Source organism: Odocoileus virginianus, chromosome 33 (genome assembly GCF_023699985.2).
Source record: "Odocoileus virginianus isolate 20LAN1187 ecotype Illinois chromosome 33, Ovbor_1.2, whole genome shotgun sequence".
NCBI lineage: Eukaryota > Metazoa > Chordata > Mammalia > Artiodactyla > Cervidae > Odocoileus > Odocoileus virginianus.
The window spans coordinates 10,070,851-10,084,580 of record NC_069706.1 but is presented as its reverse complement, the minus strand read 5'-3'; the positions used below and the strand labels follow the sequence as shown (position 1 = coordinate 10,084,580).

At 40.3% G+C, this 13,730-nt stretch overlaps 1 protein-coding gene across 1 annotated transcript in view; it reads left to right on the top strand.

The window, feature by feature from the left end:
- The window catches only part of ZC3H7A (zinc finger CCCH-type containing 7A), a 37,654-nt gene that overhangs the window by 13,566 nt on the left and 10,358 nt on the right, over window positions 1-13,730 (top strand). The window contains exons 4-16 of the mRNA XM_070460789.1: window positions 915-1,112; window positions 1,813-1,971; window positions 2,209-2,289; window positions 2,383-2,421; window positions 3,313-3,346; window positions 3,960-4,243; window positions 5,690-5,897; window positions 6,981-7,045; window positions 7,592-7,778; window positions 8,833-8,994; window positions 12,218-12,414; window positions 12,686-12,786; window positions 13,435-13,616. Of these exons, the coding sequence (XP_070316890.1) occupies window positions 915-1,112; window positions 1,813-1,971; window positions 2,209-2,289; window positions 2,383-2,421; window positions 3,313-3,346; window positions 3,960-4,243; window positions 5,690-5,897; window positions 6,981-7,045; window positions 7,592-7,778; window positions 8,833-8,994; window positions 12,218-12,414; window positions 12,686-12,786; window positions 13,435-13,616 (1,897 nt within the window). The remainder of the gene's footprint in view (window positions 1-914; window positions 1,113-1,812; window positions 1,972-2,208; window positions 2,290-2,382; window positions 2,422-3,312; window positions 3,347-3,959; window positions 4,244-5,689; window positions 5,898-6,980; window positions 7,046-7,591; window positions 7,779-8,832; window positions 8,995-12,217; window positions 12,415-12,685; window positions 12,787-13,434; window positions 13,617-13,730) is intronic.

Below are 13,730 nucleotides of genomic sequence, written 5' to 3'. Positions count from 1 at the left end.
TCCCTTGGATTGCAAGGAGATCCAACCAGTCAGTCCTAAAGGAAATCAGTCCTGAATATTCATTGGAAGGACTGATGCTGAAGCTGAAACTTCAATACTTTGGCCACCTGATGCGAAGAACTGACTCATTGGAAAGACCCTGATGCTGGGGAAGATTGAAGACAGGAGAAGGGGATGACAGAGGATGAGATGGTTGGATGGCATCACCGATTGGATGGACATGAGTTTGAGCAAGCTCCTGGAGTTGGTGATGGACAGGGAAGCCTGGCGTGCTGCATTCCATGGGATTGCAAAGAGTCGGATACAACTGAGTGACCGAACTGAACTGAAGCCCCTAAATCAGTAAGCCATCTGAACATTTACAAAAGAAGAAATACAAATGGTCCATTAAAATGTGGAGAAGTTCAACCTTGCTGGTAATCAGATATGCAAATAAGTAAAGGATACCGTTTTTCCCCTAGAAACTGGTAGATTTTATGTGTGCGTGCTCACACACGTGTATACATGTTGACAGGGGTGCTCTCAAGCAAGCCACTATATGCATTCATCGTTATTGCCTTTTTTGGAGGACAATTAGAAATACCAATTAGAAGCCTTAAAATGCTCATTCCACTTGTAGGAATTTATCCTCAGCACAAAGTTGGCGATGTCAACAAATATTGACAGGCTGCTTTTGCAGCACTTTTCTTTGCATTCATTTTCTTTGAATTTTTTCTTGGAAAAAGCAAGCAGGATGAAACCCTAGCTGAGATAGTAGTGACTTGGCCTAGATGTCATAATTTCTTACAATAGTGCTTGTTGTTCTGTCAAATTATTTCCTCTGAAATTTTAGATACAGAAATTAAAATTTGCTCGTACTCTAACTTGTTCCTTAAAGAGTTTCAAGGGGTAACATTCTTTTTATTTTTTTTAAGGTATATTTACGTGCTCTTGTGAGAAATCTTTTTAATGAAGGAAATGATGTTTATCGTGAACGTGATTGGAACCACTCTATAAGTCAGTATTCAGAAGCTTTGAGTATAGCTGATTATGCAAAGTCTGAAGAAATTTTAATCCCTAAAGAAATCATTGAAAAACTATATATAAATCGTATTGCTTGCTATTCCAATATGGTGAGTTGTGATTTGTAAAGTACATTAGCAAAAGTCAGCTTTCTAATTTCAGTTTATAGGAAAGATGTATTAGCTGCTTTAGAGAGGCCTCAAGCTTTGAAAAATCAGTTTTGGCCAAATACGAATTTTTAAAAATAATTTGTTTCTTTGATACTGGTCCTTGGAGATTCCCTTTTGAGTATGGCTTTGGGGGAGAGGGGGGTATCTGCTCTTAAAAAAAAAAAAAAAAAGTCAGCCTAGGAAGATACAGGTATTCACAGATGGGTATATCAGGTGTCTCTGCTGACAGTTTGCTCCTTATGTTTCTCTTAGGAGTTATTTTTATTTTTTTTAATAATAAAGTAGTGAGCCTTCAAAAGAATTAACACAACCTCTTCACTTATCTAAACTTAAAAAGTATTTTGATGTTCTTACAGTTTTCATATAGACATTCACGCTTAGGACCTCAGCTATACCTGGACAGCTTTCTTTCTTGAAGATCTGGGGTCTTTTATGGCCAAAGGTCTGGGTGGTGGGTACATAGGTAGCCATGATATTCTTTCTACTTTTCTGTATTTGAAATTTCATAATGAAAATAATTTTAAAAAGACAAAATAAAAACCACTAATAATCCATTTGAGAGGAGAATCTGAATTTGTTTGTGTTTGCATCATTGCAAGACATGAATTGATTGCTAACTTTATTTGGTCTCACTCACCAGGGTTTCCATGATAAAGTTTTAGAAGACTGTGATACAGTCCTCAGTTTAAATGCCAGTAACTACAAAGCTCTGTATCGGAAATCTAAGGCTCTAAGTGATTTAGGAAGATTCAGAGAGGCTTATGATGCTGTGGCAAAGTGCTCCTTGGCAGTGCCTCAGGTATGGTGTTTATGTTCTAGTTCATTTGTTTCCATCCTAGCCATTTTATTGCTTCTGTGTAGATGAATGGCATCAAAAAGTTACGTTTTCCAGCCAGCCGTCCACCTGCTGCAGCTGGGAGTAATGGCCCATAAAGCAAGTGTCTTGACAGAGGATAAATTAGAACTGTTTTGTCCCTTCACCTCTATGGTTAGTAAATACAACCCTCTGCTAATCATATATTCTGACTTTTTTCAGGATGAACATGTAATAAAACTAACTCAAGAACTAGCTCAAAAATTGGGATTTAAAATAAGAAAAGCATATGTTAGAGCCGAGGTAAGCTGGAGTTCTCGCCATAAGGTATTTTCATTTTGTTTTGTAACTTGGAGGCAGTTCTGGTTTTAAATTAGCATCTTCATTTTCTTTCAGCTGTCACTAAAATCAGTTCCTGGGGATGGGGCTACAAAGGTAAGGTTATTACTCTTGTAAGAATCATAATTTTTTAAAAAAAGAAAAGATAGAAGTATTAGCAGTTCTGCTTTTAATATTTTTGGATTTTGTTTACTTTTGAGACCTTTTTATTCCTCATACACCTAAGTGGCCAGAGCTTCCTGCCCTATGAAAAGAAAACAAACAGCTCCAGTCGTATCTTTTACTGTCAATTAGCATTTCCTGAAGGCCCATGGAGCATTTTACAGGATGTTCATAGACGTTAGGTGTTATTAGAAAAAGTGGGTTGGGGCCACATACTAATTTTAGAAGTCATTGGGTTAAACACAACTAACAAGGTTTATCTTTTTTAAAGATAAGTCTTCTTAGACCTGTTAGGAGGCTCTGTGAGTTGGGGAGGGTGTAATGGTTACACTGGTCCTTCTGGAACTGGAAGGCTCCTGAATACCCTTGGAGAAATACTAAGCCACACAAAACGAGTGGCAAGAGGCCCGCACTGTTTAATCCTATGTATTGCAAAGGTTGGGCCTCCCAGCCAGGTGGGCTGCCAATGCAGGAGACGCAAGAGATGCAGATTCCATCCCTGGGTTGGGAAGATGCCAAAAAGGAAATGGAAGCCCGCTCTGGTGTTCTTGCCTGGCAAATTCCATGGACAGAGGAGCCTATTGGCAGCAGTCCATGGGTCACAAAGAGTCAGACACGACTGGGCATGCACTGGACTGCTCCACACGACTGAGTGTGCACTGGACTGGCCGTTACGAAGGTTTACACGTTCTGTTTGTCTCTATCTTAGTTGGAAGGAGATCAGATGTGAGAATCGGCATTGCTCTCTTAGAGTGAGTTTTATAGCTTGCTTTAGAGTCTAGAATCCTGAAAATGCTATGATCTATTATTTGGTTCAATTTCTAGGCTTTGAACTGTTCTGTGGAAGATATTGAACCAGGTATGTTTTCACACACATGTCCTCTTAATCTGAATGCCAGCCTTGGGGACTTCTGGTGGCCCAGCGGTTAGAACTGCATGCTTCCAATGCAGAGTGCAGGTTTGACCCTGGTCAGGGAACTAAGGTCCCACATGTCTCACTGCGCACCAAAGAAAAAGAAAAGTGCCAGCCTTAGATGTTATGCACATTATAGTGCGGTCAGTTAGGATTGCTGGGTCGTTAGTAGTATTAAAACAAGAGTCATTTCACAAAGCGCCTCTGTGCCTCGGGCTGTGTCAGTAGTGACTGATGGTACTGACTGTCAGTGAGCAGTTCGGTGTCCACCATGGCGTCACCACCCTCTAGTATTTCCACCCAAAAGGAGCCCAGGCATTTTGAGAAAGGAGGAAGCGTTTTCACAAGTGAATATATCTGTTCCTGGGCAAAACAAACCCTTTTTTTTAACAATTGCTTTTACTCTTTTATCTGAATTGCTTTCACTGTTGTATCTACCTGTTTATAATTGCTTTCATATTTTCACCTTGCTCTTCATTTTCTATTGTCATTGGCTATTAACACTAGTATTACGTAAATATACTGAAAATAAGTGAGCATATGTCCATCCATGTTACAGATTTATTAACTCCGAGGCAAGAAGCACTTTCTGTTGTTTCTATACCCGCATCCAGTTTTTCTCACCAAGTTGGAAATGAGCTGGCCTCAGTTTCCATTATGCCCTTGACTTCTATTTTGCCACTGCAAGTGGAAGAGAGTTCTCTGCCATCGACGGTGTTGGCAAATGGAGGAAAGATCCCCTTCAGCACGCCGGAAGCGTTTTTAGATGATGGAGATATGGTCCTCGGAGATGAAATAGATGATCTCCTGGATTCTGCACCTGAAACTAATGAAACCGTCATGGTAAATTTCAGTCTGACTCCTTCTTAAAACCTGACTTTCTTAAAAAATTTTGATATAACCTGCTAGATATTTTTAATATTGACTGTAGGCTAAACTTAGGCTTTCTTGAAAATTACTTTTGTCCTTTTCCAGTGGTAGCTGGTTAATTTTGTCATTTTTTAAAATTAAAAAAAACAGAACAGGCAAGGAATCACATGTTATGGGAAAGGGAAATTTAACTCCCTGGCAAAGAATAGGCATTTGGTGAGTAAGGCAAAATGAATCGATGGATTAAGGATTTCTCATTCCTTAAGGATGATTCTCCTATAGCTGTATAACCATGAAGCAAACTTGGGTCCACAGGCCAGATATGGCCTGCTGCCTCTTTTGTATGGCCCGAACACTAAGACTGGTTTTGAGATCTTTATATGTTTGGAAGAAAGGGAGAAAAAGAACAATGTTTTAAGATGCATGAAAATATCTCATGACACTGCAGTAACAGACTTGAGTAGTTGCATCAGAGACCGTGTAATCCACGAAGCCTCCAATATTAATAGGGCTGTATTATCATCCTGCCCTTTATAGAAAAGTTCACTGACTCCTGCTGTGAAGTATATCAAGATAGTAGCAGCAGTGATACTAGAATGATGATGCGGAGAGGGAAACTCAGAGCTGGTTTCCGGGGAGAGTAAAACCAGTGATGTCCTTGTGGCGCTGACAAAGAGAAGATGTAAAAGGCAGACAGACAGACGATAGGGGGTGTGGGTGGGGGAGTTGGTTCCTTCCACTTTGATCTGGGGCAGGTTATTTCACCTCTCAGTCCCTCGGTTCCTCATCTGTACAGTGACGGTCCTCATAGGATGCACCTCAGAGGGTTAGGAGAATTAAATGGACATATATCCCGCCCTTTATAGAAAAGTTAGCTGACTCCTGCCGTGAAGTATATTAAAATAGTGGAAGGTATTTTAATTGATATAGGAGGCTCTTGAAAAATTGCCGCTGTGTGGGGGAGGGGCAAGGCATCGTTGCATTTGTTCTCCTGAGGTTGTGCATTGACGTCTCCAAAGAGATGGTCCCCAGCTCTCCAGGCTGCTGCTCCCTTCCCCCGACCACCTTTCCATCCGCCCTGGCCCCAAACACGCCCTCGTGGTTCCTCCCTGAGGAAACCTTCTGGTTGGCTCAGAGTGGGGAATGTTAGGAATCCTAGGAAGCTTGGGAAATGAAGCAGGGACTTCTCTTTTGGGTCACAGTGGTATTAGAAGTCACATCTCCAGACTTTTCAAAAAGTGGGCTGGAGAAATCAGCTCTTTCGCTTGGATTCTGCCATCTTGATTTTGACTCCAAATTTGTTACCTGATAAAATCACCCAGCTGAGTAATTTGTTCTTATGTGCTGATAATTAAAAGCAGTTTGGCCAGCTTGGGACAGAGTTTCATGGACTTCAGTCCGGTCTTGTTTCCTCCCCAGCCGTCAGCCTTAGTCAGAGGCCCCCTCCCAGCTGCCAGCGTTGGCCCGAGTGTCCCCTTCTCGGCGGCATCTCTTTTGGGCGCCTTGCCCATCGGGGCAAGGTATGCACCTGCGCCCTCCTTCTCGGAGCTGTATCCACCGTTGACTTCATCCTTAGAAGATTTCTGTTCTTCTTTAAATTCATTTTCAATGAGTGAATCCAAACGAGGTAAGACTCAGCTGCTTATGTAAACAGTTACAGTCCATTTTCTAAAAAAGACAGTCTGTTTAACTAACACTAGGTAGTTGGTACTTGAGTTATTTTCATTATAGCTGAAAATACATTGCAGTTCTAAAACCTGAACCTTCCTGTTTTAAATTCACCTGGACTTAACTGTGCCATTGTGGAGATCAAGAAGCCAAGGCCTAAGAGTAGGAATGTATGTGGCACTGTTTGTTTGTTTTGTTTTTTTTTTTAATAGGATAGCTTGTTAAGGTGGGTGTTTGTTGTTTGGGGGGAGGTGAAATGACTTTTAATGTTTTCTCTAGAAAAGGGATAACCCCCTCTTAAAGGGTCTTAAAGACAGGTTGTCCTTTTAAATTCTGAACTAGGCAATACTTAGTTAAGACTAATTTAAAATCAGTGTTTAGAATGATAATAGAACCATGTATTTTTGGCTTCATCCATTGAGCTCAGCAAACTATGGTGCTTTACTTTTGCACGGGATTGCTGAGGTTTGGGCCCGACTCCTGTTTTTGTAATTCTAGGCTTAATGTATCCTTTAAGTAGCCACAAGCAAAATCTTCATATTTTTGTCAGGCATCATTACAGTTAAACGAATCAAAACCAAAATAATTAATTTAAAGATTGGCAACTGAACAAATGAAAATTTGTGGAAAACAGAGGGCAGAGAGAAAGCAATGAGTGGTAGACTAAGAAAAAGAAAGAACCTGACTGATTCTCTTAATGTTTTGATGAGCTTCATACTTTCAGAAGGAGAGAATCCTTTCCCATTTTTAATGTGAGTTATCTTCTTAGTCTTTTTAACATTCCCATAGGCCCTGCCTTAGCTCATGTCTCTGAAAAATTTTTTTTTATTGAAATTTGTTTGTCTAAGGATTATTTATGTCCTTGGTTTCTGGAGGAGAGGAGAGACTCCATAGCCCTCTTTGGGTGTCAATAATGAGCAAGAAAGCTTCTCGGAACTGGGATGGGAAATAAGGTGGGAAGCCATAGTGAGCTGCTAAGCCCTGATGTTCTTATTCCGTGATTAGAATGAAAAGGTCTGTTGAAGTTTTTTTATTATTTTAGATCTGTCCACCTCAACTTCTAGAGAGGGAACAGCGCTTAACAACAATAATTCTTCCCTTTTACTTGTAAGTGCCACTTCCTCTTTTGTAACTACATTGCTTAAATTGCAAATAGGTCTTTTACTTAAGTAACTGAGTTATTTGAATGAACGGTACCAGCTCCCTGGAATTTTGTGTGTGCTGTGGGAAAGAGTGCTAAAATAAGACTCTTCTGGAACATCCAGTAATAAGTGCTCTGTGTTTAAGGCTGGATCTGTCATGGCAAATTAATCAACACTGTAAGAGGCTTTAGCACAGCGTGAATGACGAAGAAATGCAAGATCAGGGCATGAAAACCCTGTTGGCTGATGAAGCAGAACAATTACCCATCGCTTATAACATCTCATGGAGCATCCCAAAATGTGGGGGAGGGGCCTAGAGACCCCAAAGACAGGAAAATGTAGAAGGAAATGGTTTTTAAATAGAGACATAGTAAGGACAGAATAGTCCCACCTCTAGTCTGTGCAGAATGTCTCATTTTTCAGATGCGTTTGTTTTCTTCTTTAGTGATAGTGCAATATTTGTTGGCTGTTTTTTGTTTTTTTGTTTTTTGTTTTCTTATGCTTCTTGCAGATGAATGGACCAGGCAGTCTCTTTGCTTCTGAGAGTTTCCTGGGAATTTCAAGTCACCCTCGGAATGACTTTGGAAACTTTTTTGGAAGTGCAGTAACTAAACCCGCTTCTTCAGTGACCCCAAGACATCCCCTTGAAGGAACCCATGAACTGAGACAAGCTTGCCAGATTTGTTTTATAAAATCAGGTCAGGACCGAACCAAGGAGCCCGTCAATAACCTGAGAGTTCTTAGGAATTTGTAAATCTATGTGACTCTTGCATCTTTATTTGAGTTCTTTCTAAAGCAGCAGCAATTATTGATTAGGAGCCTTTAGAGTCTAATAGAATAAGTCTCCGGAGAAGGCAATGGCACCCCACTCCAGTACTCTTGCCTGGAAAATCCCATGGATGGAGGAGCCTGGTAGTCTGCAGTCCATGGGGTCACACAGAGTCGGACACGACTGAAATGACTTAGCAGCAGCAGCAGGATAAAGTCTCGGTTCTTCTTTGATATAATTTTATGTATAGAATCATTTGGAATACAATATTTACCTGATTTTGAAGATTCTTTGTATTTTACGTATATGTTTAAGAACTTGATCATTTTCAAATCGAGTGAGAACTAGAAAAAAGCATTTTAAGATGAGTATGTGAAAATACAGTGTTTGTGAAAATTAGAGTACTTTCTGTTGGATTATTTCATATCTTTACTCCTAAGTCAAGTGATACAAACACAGTTTATTCTAAACGGGGCCCAAATTCATTTCTTTCTTAGTTTATTTAAGCACGTGCTTTACCTTTACTCAATTGGTGAAGAATCTGCCTGCAATGCAGGAGACCCTGGTTCGATTCCTGGGTTGGGAAGAACTGCTGGAGAAGGGATAGGCTCCCCACTCCAGTATTCTGGCCTGGAGAATTCATGGACTGTAGAGTCCATGGGGTCACAAAGAGTTGGGCACGACTGAGTGACTTTCACTTTCACTTTACCTTTAGAAGCCATTAGAATTCCTATTCTAATAATTAAATAAGGGTTATATCTTGGGAGCAGTGGTGTTTTTGTTCTGATCTTTGTGTTTTGTCTGACAGTATAAAAGGCAAAAATTACTTTCCCTAGCTTGTTTATACTTGGGGATTATGAAAGGACTTTTGCATGGGAATTTAATAATCATTATTCAGTTGCTCACATCTGCTTATAACTGTGCCTGTAAAATGAAATGATACTTCTTGTGCACATGAACAGTCCTTTTTATATCTTTTTCAGGCCCTAAGCTAATGGATTTCACTTATCATGCTAATCTAGACCATAAATGTAAGAAAGATATTTTAATTGGTAGGATAAAGAATGTAGAAGATAAATCATGGAAAAAAATACGTCCAAGACCAACAAAAACAAATTATGAAGGCCCTTATTATATATGTAAAGGTATGTGCTATAATTACTTAATTGGTGTACCATGGCCTAAGTGAGAAACAATTTGCTACTTTTATTGCAATGGTCCCAGTATTACTGTTACTAAAAATGTTTAGAGTTAACAGCAAATTCCTTGGTTTGAAAGATTAGTATTTTTTTGTATTATTTTTACCTTTGCTTTTAATTTGCTGTCTAGTGGGTGTTTTATAGTTATTTATTGAAATAAGGGTTTCACCAGGGTTTTTTTTTTTTCCACCAGGTTTTAAACAGAAAACTGTCTCAAACTTTGGGTTCTCTGACATAGTCTAAACAGAATCAGAACACTGAACTAAGCCTTTGATAATGTTACTCTTTTAATGTATTTTTGAGAGAAACATAGTATTTTCATTTTGTCAGACTGCTTCACCTAAATGAGCTTTCAGTCAGTTAAGTTGCTCAGTGGTGTCTGACTCTGCGACCCCATGGACTACAGCACGCTAGGCTTCCCTGCCCATCACCAACTCCTGGAGTTTGCTCAGACTCATGTTTATTGAGTTGGTGATGCCATCCAACCATCCCAACCCCTGTCGTCCCCTTTTCCTCCCGCCTTCAATCCTTTCCAGCATCAGGGTCTTTTCCAGTGAGTCAGTTCTTCACATCAGGTGGCTGAAGTATTGGAGCTTCAGCTTCAGCATCAGTCCTTCCAGTGAATATTCAGGAAACGAGCTTTGAATGTTCATGAATGATAGAATGGGAAAGACTAGAGATCCCTTCAAGAAAATTAGAGTTACCAAGGGAACATTTCATGCAAAGATGGGCTCAATAAAGGACAGAAATGGTATGGACCTAACAGAAGCAGAAGATATTAAGAAGAGGTGGCAAGAAAACACCGAAGAACTGTACCAAAAAGATCTTCATGACCCACATAATCACGATGGTGTGATCACTCACCTAGAGCCAGACATCCTGGAATGTGAAGTCAGATGGGCCTTAGGAAGCATCACTATGAACAAAGCTAGTGGAGGTGATGGAATTCCAGTTGAGCTATTTCAAATCCTGAAAGATGATGTTGTGAAAGTGCTGCACTCAATATGCCAGCAAATTTGGAAAACTCAGCAGTGGCCACAGGACTGGAAAAGGTCAGTTTTCATTTCAATCCCAAAGGCAATGCCAAAGAATGCTCAAACTACTGCACAGTTGCACTCATCTCACACGCTAATAAAGTAATGCTCAAAATTCTCCAAGCCAGGCTTCAGAAATACCTGAATCATGAACTTCCAGATGTTCAAGCTGGTTTTAGAAAAGGCAGAGGAACCAGAGATCAAATTGCCAACACCCACTGGATCATCGAAAAAGCGAGAGAGTTCCAGAAAAACATCTATTTCTGCTTTATTGACTATGCCAAAGCCCTTGACAGCGTGGATCACAATAAACTGTGGAAAATTCTTCAAGAGATGGAAATACCAGACCACCTGACCTGCCTCTTGAGAAACCTGTGTACAGATCAGGAAGCAACAGTTAGAACTGGACATGGAACAACAGACTGGTTCCAAATAGGAAAAGGAGTATGTCAAGGCTGTATATTGTCACCCTGTTTATTTAACTTATATGCAGAGTACATTATGAGAAATGCTGGACTGGAGGAAGCACAAGCTGGAATCAAGATTGCTGGGAGAAATATCAATAACCTCAGATATGCAGATGACACCACCCTTATGGCAGAAAGTGAAGAAGAGCTAAAGAGCTTCTTGATGAAAGTGAAAGAGGAGAGTGAAAAAGTTGGCTTAAAGCTCAACATTCAGAAAACAAAGATCATGGCATCTGGTCCCATCACTTCATGGCAGATAGATGGGGAAACAGTGGAAACAGTGGCTGACTTTATTTTTCTGGGCTCCAAAACCACTGCAGATGGTGATTGCAGCCATGAAATTAAAAGATGCTTACTCCTTGGAAGGAAAGTTATGACCAACCTAGACAGCATATTAAAAAGAGAGACATTACTTTGCCAACAGAGGTCCGTCTAGTCAAGGCTATGGTTTCTCCAGTGGTCATGTATGGATGTGAGAGTTGGACTATAAAGAAAGCTGAGTGCCGAAGAATTGATGCTTTTGAACTGTGGTGTTGGAGAGACTCTTGAGGGTCCCTTGGACTGCAAGGAGATCCAATCAGTCAATCCTAAAGGAAATCAGTCCTGGGTGTTCATTGGAAGGACTGATGCTGAAGCTGAAACTCCAATACTTTGGCCACCTGATGCGAAGAGCTGATTCATTTGAAAAGACCCTGATGCTGGGAAAGATTGAAGGCAGGAGAAAGGGATGACAGAGGATGAGATGGTTGGATGACATCACCGACTCAATGGACATGAGTTTGAGCAAACTCCAAAAGTTGGTGATGGACAGGGAGGCCTGGCGTGCTGCAGTCCATGGGGTTGCAAAGAGTTGGATATGACTGAGTGAGTGAACTGAACTGAAATGATTTTTTAAACTTAGGTGGTGAACATGCAAACATCAGGGCTTTTTTTGCCCTGTCTGAAATAAAAGTAATTTAGAATTGTGCTGCTGTTTTTTGTTTGTCCATTTGTTTGTTTTAAGTGTTAATACCTATGGGACTTCCCTGGTGGCTCAGATGGTAAAGAATCTCCCAGCATTGTGGGAGACCCAGGTTCAATCCTGGGTCGAGAAGATCCCCTGGAGAAGGGGATGTCTACCCACTCCGGTATTCTTGCCTGGAGAATTCCATGAGCCTGGCAGGCTACAGTTCATGGGGTCTCAAAGAGTCAGACACAACTGAGCAACTAACACTTTCATGCTTTTAATACACCATTCCTGCGTAGTAATATGAGTACCATGGTTTGAAGCTATCCATGAATTGTTACAAAAATTTAAACAATGCCCTTAGTGTGTTTAATATTCATTGGCTTTGAAAACACAGTGGCCCATATTTTAAATGTCTTTTAATTCCCTGTCTCTCCCCACTTTTTTTTTTAATTTTGTTTGAAAATCTTTTTTTTTTTTTTTTTTCGTTTTTCAGAGATAGTTACTTTACAATGCTGTGTTAGTTTCCGCTCCACAGCAAAGTGAATCAGCCGCACGTGTACACACATCCCCTCTTCTGGGATTTTCCTCCCACCGAGCATTGAGTAGAATCCCCTGTGCTCTGCAGTTGTCATTAATTATCTGTTTTATTCACATTAGTGATGCATGCCAATCCCGATCTCCCAATCCATCCCACCTCTGTTAATTTCCTGTCTTTCTAGACGTTGCCGCTGAGGAGGAATGTAGATATTCAGGCCACTGCACATTTGCTTATTGCCAGGAGGAGATAGATGTCTGGACGCTGGAGCGGAAGGGGGCGTTCAGCAGAGAGGCTTTCTTTGGTGGCAATGGAAAGATCAGCTTTACCGTGTTCAAACTGTTCCAGGAGCATCTTGGAGAATTTATATTCCTTTGTGAGGTACTGTCTCCAAATCTTTCTACTGTGAGACAGGTGGTGGTTTCTGATCCAGAAGTATCAAGTACTTAGGTCTGGTCCTGCTGTATGCTAAAGCATTTGCTTAAGCAATGGTAGCCACTATTACTATGCAAAAGAATAACATTAAGATGTCCTATTTGCCGAGTGTTAATTGACATGTGCTTGTAATGTGTAAGTATGAACGTCATCAGCATCACACAAAAGTTATCATCTTGTATTATGTTTTTATGATAATTCTTCTTCTCTATTTCAGAAATGTTTTGATCATAAGCCTAGAATGATAAGTAAAAGAAACAAAGATAATTCTACTTCATGTTCTCATCCGGTTACAAAGCATGAATTTGAAGACAATAAGTATGTTGGTATTTTCTAGTATTTTTAGTGACAAAATTAATCCTCTTTTTAGATCCAAATAAAACCAGAGTAACATCTCCCCAGGCATTCCCCTCTCCTTTTGTTGCTGTTTTGAAAGATGGTGACTATTTTTAAATGGCTAATAGGTTTTGCTGAGAATTTTAAAATGAATTATTAAGATTTAATACAGAAAAGCAATACTGATTTATAGCTTCTCATGACATGGATTTAGGTATTTTAATATAGCCTAATATAATTATCCTCTCCTCTCCCCAGTTAATCCTACAGTTGCATACAGTGATTTGTTTTTTTCTGATAAAGATTTAAAATCTATTTTCAGTCTAGAATTTTACATTTTGTATGTGTATATGGGCTTCTTGGTCGCTCAGATGGTAAAAAAAACCCACCTGTAATGCAGGAAACGTGGGTTTGATCCCGGGATTGGGAAGATCTGCGGGAGAAGGGAATGGCAACCCACTCTATTATTCTTGCCTGAGAATCCCGTGGGTAAGAGCCTGGCAGGCTACAGTTCACGGGGTCACAGAGTCAGACATGACCGAGTGGTTAAGCACACACACGTGTGTATGTACATTTTTGTAAAAGGCTATGGTGGGACAGTAGTGAAGTGTCACTCCATTTTCCCCTTAGGTGCCTTGTCCACATTTTGCGAGAGACAACAGTCAAGTATTCCAAAATACGTTCTTTTCATGGCCAGTGTCAGCTTGATTTATGCCGACATGAGGTTCGATATGGCTGTTTAAGGGAAGACGAATGCTTTTATGCACATAGTCTCGTAGAATTGAAAGTCTGGATATTGCAAAATGAAACAGGTGCGTTTGTGTGAGATTGAGACAAGTCCCCTCGAGAGCAGTCAGGGTTTACGAAATGGTGTCAAAGGCCTTTCTCCACCAGTCTGGTGTGGCGGCACTGTTGATTTTATCCTG